Source organism: Lepidothrix coronata, unplaced genomic scaffold (assembly GCF_001604755.1).
Source record: "Lepidothrix coronata isolate B3197 unplaced genomic scaffold, Lepidothrix_coronata-1.0 Scaffold158, whole genome shotgun sequence".
NCBI lineage: Eukaryota > Metazoa > Chordata > Aves > Passeriformes > Pipridae > Lepidothrix > Lepidothrix coronata.
The window spans coordinates 541,251-549,033 of NW_016690338.1; the positions used below are offsets into that span (position 1 = coordinate 541,251).

Here is a 7,783-nt window from a genome sequence, read left to right on the forward strand (position 1 = left end):
TTTATCCTCATCTATTCATCCCTTTTACCACTAGAACTGGAAGACCACCTTGCATCTCACAATGAATTAAATATTTGGCTAGAGCAACACACATGCCATCAGTCATTACCAGCCAGTTTTCATTTTATCAAGATTCCAAATATGTGGCAACCAAATATGTGCCAGATACACACAGGTCTTCCCCCTCCAGCCTGGCATCCTATGCTAACAGGACACATAAAACAAAGTAATCAAAAATTACATGCCATAACTTTTACAACTAGAAATGTGCATGTAAACACCATTTAAAATTAAAAACAACAAAACACCAAAAAACTGACAAATTTGTACTACCAGCTATATGCTGGCAATACTGTACTTGTCACTTCATGCATTTATCCTACATGCCTTCTGCTTTGCTGCATAGTACTTTACCATTTCAGTCAGTTGGGTTTGTAGTTGTGCCTTTTTTAAAAAATGTTAATTATCATATGACACATTTTCCTCTATGAACCAGCAGGAAGAAAAAAAGATGAATATCATTAAAAACTGTAAAGTACGCCATTTTTAAAAAAAGTTTGCACACTCTTTAAGAGAGCACTGGGAAACTATGTTCTTTAATGTGATAATGTGGAAATGGTTGTCAGCTGAGAAATGTGGTTTTTTATAAAAAAAGAAACCATTTCGTGATGTACTTACTGCTACAGTAAAACATTCGTAGAACTATTTTTATCAGTAATTACAAAAACATATCTGGAGATGTTTATTTAACAACGATAGAGATCACAGTGAGAAATTTTAAAATGGCCTCTAAAGTTATACAGAAAAATAGCGAGAGCATTGTGATTCTACCTGGACTGCTACACACAGAGTCTGCATCAGGCATTCACCATTTACACTCCCAGCAGCATCCTGACAAGTGGAACCTTACTCTTCTGAGGTGGGTCACTCTTGTGTAGGCAGCTTCTCACATGTTTCTTCCATGTTCATCAATACCACCAAATGGACTTTGTTGGCACAAGACAAATTCTGCAATATTCTTCTTCTGCTCTTAGGAAGACACCTTGCTTTGCTTGCACATCAGTGCTCCATAAGAACTGTTCTTCATGTCAGGTTGGAGCTGCTCTTAAGCTTATTTTAAGTAACATTTAAGACACAGGTAATTACACGCATTCTGAAAAGCCTACAGCATCCAATTTGCTATTCCACTTCCTAGAAAAACCATGTATGGCACACATGATAATTTTGAAGACAGGGATTTCTCAAATGTTAGAATAATTGTCTATATTTTTTGTTATTACCAGCTATCTTGTGGAAAATCTCTTACTGCCATATTACATGCAGTAAGAAGAAACCAAGAGAGCAAGATGAAGACAGACAAGTTACGTTACAGTCAGCACTACAGTAACATTTATATACATTATAAATTGGAAACTAAGGGCAGCTGGACTCAATTCCAAGGTGAAAGAATCACTGTGCACAAACAATATTAAATACTACAACTTCTCAGTTCAAAGGATATTGAAAAGTGAGCAAACCAGAGAAACGAGATCATAAAATTACCAAATAGGTTAGAACAAATATTCCTCTACTGGAAGATGATCAGAGTTTGAGACATACCATAGTCAAATCCTCACTCTGCAGCCAGCCTGGTAACTGGGTAGCTTGGCTTAATGCCTGGAAAAGAGTTGCTCTGAAAGCACAATAGTTATCACCTCGTATTCTTCGTATAGATGCAAACTTCTGAGCAACTGCTTCATATCCCTAAAAAACACAAAACCCAAATAATATGAAAGCATTAATAAAACACTTTAAGGTCACACATTGTAGCATAAAAAATACTGGAATATTAGCATCCAAATAACTAATGCTATTTTCAAAAAAAAAAAACCACAAACATTTGACCCAGCACCCATTTTGGAAGTTCAAATGCTTTTATGTCACAAATTATGCTTCGGAAAAAAACCCACTTCCCTAGTTCTGCTGAAAAACAAACAAGAAACCAAAGAAATCTAAGTAGATAATTGGTTGAGGTATTTGTTTGATGACAGAATATGAACATCATTGAAATATGGGTAGCTAACTCACCTAGGTTTCCAAAAAAAAACCCATATAAACACACACACAAGGCTACCTATCATGTTTACAAGAAGTATCAGAAACAGTTAATGCTACTTACCCAACACATGTCACATGTAGCTTGCTTCTGCCTCAGGGAACATTTGTGTTTACACTGAAATATCTTGACACTTGCCTCAGCCCATTTGTTCCCTCCCTGCTGTTCCCATACACACAGTTTTAGCAGAAGCCACAATGTTGAAATGAAACTTCCAAAGCTCAACATGTCTCCCCAGCTAACCTAGCAAGAGCCAATACCCTGCGTTGTCTGTATTTCTTAGTAATCTCTTGAAGGTGGCATCTTTTTATTTATTTATTTATTATGTTTACTCATACATATCACTAAATTTTCAAACAACAACAAAACAACTTTGCTGTATTTTCTACTACTCTAGCTCAAGATTAATATAAGAACACTAGTTCAAAAACCGGAAAAAAAAATTTCAGGAAAAATTTAAGAAAACCCATGCCTACTCATTAAAGCTCCCCACCTTAAAAAAATCATGCAATTCATCAACTTTGGTTATTTGCTTTCTGTCCAAAAATTTGGTAATCTGCTCTGCATTTCAACAGTCCACAAAATTAGCATTTCATGACAATAAACAAAATATAAAACTTCAATTGAAAACAGTAAAGAACAGTATTAATCAAATCCCTACACTATCAGCAAGTAGCCTTACTAAAACCACATTTGGAATGAGTGCAAAAAGCATCTTCCAGTTATCAGCCACTTCTAAGACCTGACGATGTAAAACACTGCTACTGCATTTCCTGTCTTAAAGATTGATCCCATAGGAAATCACCTAGCAAACGTACAAATGAAAAAAAAAGCCTAATGAAATTCAACAAAAATAGAACTGCTACCTTTCTCATCCTTTTTGCTACTGGTGTGTTTCCTCGCCATTCTTTTCTGCAATACTCCATGATGTCCATTTCAGGTGAAACACTTAGTTTATACTCTGTCAAAATAGAATACGTAACATTATACAAAAAACAGAACAAGGTAGAAAGTGTGTCAAATTTCTAAATACACTATCACTTTAAAATAATCTTAGTGCCAAACAAAACTGGCAGAACAACTTACAGCTACTAATTATTAGCATGGGAGGGGAAAAAACCAGCTTGCTCTGAAAATTACACGTGAAGAAAAACAATTTTTTTGCCTCCAACAAAACAGAACACTCTGGTCCTCTCTTCTGCAAATATTGTAGAAATTAGTGAAGTACTCTTCATTTTCTTAGCAAGCAGAAAAATATTTCACAAAACTTTCCCTCTTCAGAAAGCAGCCAAACTATCAGGGAAAAAGATGACAGATCTTTCTGAATAAGTCAGTGACAACAGTAGAAAGAAGAAATACAATTTTGTCTCGGAATCCCAACAGCTTTCATTTAAAAACATTTAGCACTAAGGTTAACAAGGCATCGAAGCAACAGATGCTGCTATGACAACTATTGAACCGGTAATTTTCAAGCACAACATTTACTTGTAATATAGGCTGTGACTGCTTTTCAAAGAATTAACATTCTCTTGTCAAGTAACTACATAAACACAGAAATAATACACTAAGACCAACTAATTTTACATTACATTGATCTTTTTGTGTATTAAACTGTACAATGTACTCAGTCATGATAAGTAACTTCTATTGCACACACAGACATCTGTGCACAGAAGTCCTTGGAAACGAGGGTGTCAAAACATCACAAATTAGTGCTACAGTGAACTGCAGCACTTCACACAAAGTTCAATTGTACCTGAAGAGTTTGCCTCACGAAGTAGTATTTTCTCTCTCTCTATTTCTTCTGCATCACGATACATGTCCTCCTCACTGCAATAAAAATTAACACAAACCTCATGTAACAGCACAAATCTTACACTCTTTTTAACCTTTTTACAACTCAGGCAAGTACTGCAGTCTTTCTACAATTATTTTTTTAACTCAATTTGCTTTCCATCTTACACATTTTCATAGAAGCAACATTAGCTCTCAAATGAATTTGCAAAAGACACAAGCCAACATGCCTTTTTGCTGCATATATGAGTAACACCACCTATGCATGCAACTAAGAACCCATTACTCAACAGAGCTTTGTACCTACACACCACTGGGACCGAGCAACCTGCCCAGAAGTGAGCAGAACACGACAGAATATGATGAAAAGTAATGAACTATCTGCAGCTGGTTTGAATGTTACTAAGTCAAAGAAGTTCTAACATGATCCAAACTGCAGCATACAGGCTAGCTGAAATCCAGACAAACATTTGAAGGTACGTTGTCTTAAGAATCAAATATCTCCATTTGAGCCTACAGACATTCTGAAGCCAAGTTATGACCATCAGGGAGGAAATGGTGGCCTACAAGACTGTTGTTTCTACGTACAGCTTAGCATTAACACAGAGAGATCTCACAGCTTAGATGTGAACGTTACTGAGAAAAATGAGGCCCATGCAATGTTCAAAAAACTGACTGTAAATTGCACATTCAAAAACACGAATCTTTAAACATGATTCTAAGTGTCATTTATCATATAATTACATCTAGCAAATAAACTTTCAAAAAATAATCAGTCTCGCAGTTAAAATACTTCAAAAAAACATACACCACCAAACTTATTAGTATCATTTAGGTTTATCACTAAAAAAAACTTACACTTAAAGTCTGTATTTTGAAGAAAGCACATGTGCAGAAAAAGTTAACAGGTTTTTATTTATTGCCCACCACTACTAATAGCTTCTACTCTACTACTCAGAAACCCCAAATACAGTGTGCTTGTAAAAGACCAGGAAGAAATTAAGGCAGTGACCCTGCCCCATCCCCTTACACTACTAAGAGAGGAAGACTGCAAGAAAGGGTTTAATGCAGAAAGCTGGATACACTGCTAAATGATGGCACTGTACTTCTGTTTCTTTATATCCAAACCAGCTTACTCAAATCATTTGCATATATTTCCCATGAGAAGAAAAAAAACGTTTAGTATAAAGACCAATATAGGTTAATAGCAGGAAACTCATCTACTATGCTGTCATATCAAACCACAGTTTAGTTTTTACTCAAGTGCTCAAGTAACTGCTTGAAATATCTTCTGTAGCAATACTAAATAATTATCAATTAAAAGAGAAACAATAGATATGGGAGATACTAAAAACACTACTCCACAGTTATTCCATTAGATGGAGAAAGAAGCCACTAATAAACTACAAAAATAAATAAAAATTTATCTAAAGGGTGAAGGTGGCCTTCAAATTTTAAGATGTGACATTTAGACCTATCTCACTAAACCATTAACTAATTTTCCCAAGAAATTTACCTTCATGAACTGAGAGTACCCCTCCCTTTCTACAGAAAAACTATTAATATATTAAAAAAAAAATCCTCACCTTTCTTCAGGTGACTCCACTGCTGAACAGTGGCTAGATGCAGGTAGATACAGTTCACAGTTTCTAGCTTCATCCTGATCTGTCACAAGTGATTTAATAATTTCTGTCTTCTCAGGTCTCCCACTACTTCTGTATACATAGTCTTTACTTATTTCTGATGTAGTTTGCTCTTTCTGGTCTGTAGCCGCATTTGCCGAACCAAGTTCCTCAGAAGCAACACCAACTTCCTTTTTATGCTTCATCAGCTGTGTGGGAACACTCTGCTCTGCAGCTGCAGAAAGGCCGGTTGGTTCTGTCATCCACCCTTGAAAATTATCCTGTCTTTGAAGAATGGAGAAATATATGAAGAGCAGCTCTCACAGAAGAACAAAAGCACATGTTTTAAGAAAACTACAATATTTTAATAGTAATTCTAATGAGTAATTCTAAGGATTCAGAGCCTACACAAATTTTTCAAAACCAACAACTAAATTCAGAACAGTTCAGTAAAACAGGACAGCTCCCAAGCTATTTTCAAACTCATCCTACTGGCAAGTCAATTCTGCTTATTACCAAGGCTAAGCTGTGCCAGCTTCTCAAACACAACTCGCACTAGAATTAGTGCACTGACTGAACACCTGCTGCTCTCGAGGTGCATTATCATCTAAAAACCTGAGGATTAAAAGAAATCCCAATGAAACAAGTTTCAGTCCTGCAAGACAAGGATTTTTACAAATGCACCTGCTGCAATGTGAAACTTCCATTGCATCAGGATTATGCTTAGTGCAAAAGTTTCCAATCTTTATGCCTTCCAATATGCATTGGAATCCATATCATATCCAATATGATGCCCAAGGTATCAAGACAGGATTTCTACGACCCATTCTAGCAAGCTCTCCAAAGGTTTTGGATGTGACCACATAGCAGATTTTCAGAGATATTTATCTTAAACTGACACATAAACCTCCCCAAAAGTTATGGGTTGCTTTGCAGTTGCTACATTCATGTTCTAGACACTTCATTGCTACCTCAGCTGGTCACCTCCGAACTCAGAATCTTAATATCCACTCTGTACACCTTAAAACTGAACAACATATTTCCATCTCCAGGTTAAAGCCACCCATCTGCAACAAACCTTTGTTGCAACATCTGTAAACAACAGATGTTACTGCCCTTTGGCACACAAGCCCTGCTGTGTACCAAGCAGTCCCGTAGCACAGCTCAGGACTAGAGTTCATGGAACAACAGAATGGCCTGGGTTGGAAGGGACTTTAAATATCACCTAGTTGCAATCCCCCTTCTGTGGGCAGGGACACCTTCCACTAGACCAAGTTGCTCAGAGCTCCTCCCAGTCTGGCCTTGAACACTTCCAAGGATGGGGCATCTACAGCTTCTGTGGACAACCTCTTCTAGTGCCTCACCTCCCCTCTTTCAGTTTGAAATCACTCCCCTTTGTCCTGTCACTATATGCCTTAAAAAGTCTCTCTCCATCTATTTTGTAGGCTCCCTTCAGCTACTGGAAGGTCGCAATTAGATCACCCCAAACTCTTCTCCAGGCTGAACAAACCCAATTCTCTTAGTCTTTCCTTACAGAAGAGGTGCTCCAGCCCTCTCATCAACTTGTCGGCTCTCCTCTGGACTCGCTCCAACAAGTTCACGTCCTTCCTGCGCTGGGGACCCCACAGCTGGATGCAGCAGAGTTAGAAAGGGGTAGCATCACCGCAGCTCGACCCGCTGGCCACGCTGCTTTACACGCAGAGTCGCACCCCACGTTCCGACTTTTCCCATCCCTGCTCCTCAGGGAAGGACGACCCAGGCTTAGCGCAGCACACGGCTCCCTGTGCCCGCGCCCGCACAGCCGAGGGGGAGGCCTCACCTTTCCGCCGCGCTCTGTCCCGCCCGGCACCGCTCGGGCCCGACGTGGGAGCGCAGCGCTCCGCCCGCCGCCGCCGCCCGGCCCGCCCGCCGCCGCTGGCCGCTCATGCCGGAGGGGCCCCGGGCAGGGCCCGGCAGCGCCAGCCCTGTCCCCCACCCACCCAGCGAGCGCCTGCCCGGCTCCTCCGCGGCTCCGCAGGCGCTTCCGGGGCGCCGGCCGCCGGCATCCTGCACCTGCGTCATCCCGCCGGAAAGGGCGGCCGCACCAGCCCGCCTCTCCCCCCTTGCCCGCTCCGCCATGCAGCGGCGGAGAGTCGCGGGTGCCGAGCTCCAGGGGCAGAGGGGAAGGTTATTGATTGCTCCTCGGGCTGCCAGGGGAGTGCAAACTCACCGACCTGACCCCGCGTGAAATAAAAGGAGTTAAATGACAACCCCCAAGGTCGAAGACAATAAA

General features: G+C 40.0%; 1 protein-coding gene across 2 annotated transcripts in view; it reads right to left on the minus strand.

The window, feature by feature from the left end:
* OTULIN (OTU deubiquitinase with linear linkage specificity) overlaps positions 1-7,399 on the minus strand; it is a 12,304-nt gene extending 4,905 nt beyond the window's left edge. The window contains exons 1-5 of one of the 2 annotated variants that reach the window (XM_017829126.1): positions 7,331-7,399; positions 5,476-5,796; positions 3,852-3,925; positions 2,962-3,056; positions 1,600-1,743 (exon numbers count right to left, since the gene is read on the minus strand). In XM_017829126.1, the coding sequence (XP_017684615.1) occupies positions 1,600-1,743; positions 2,962-3,056; positions 3,852-3,925; positions 5,476-5,774 (612 nt within the window). In that variant the 5' untranslated portion in view covers positions 5,775-5,796; positions 7,331-7,399. The remainder of the gene's footprint in view (positions 1-1,599; positions 1,744-2,961; positions 3,057-3,851; positions 3,926-5,475; positions 5,797-7,330) is intronic. The other variant, XM_017829127.1, reaches the window with a different exon arrangement.
* Positions 7,400-7,783: the final 384 nt, after the last annotated feature.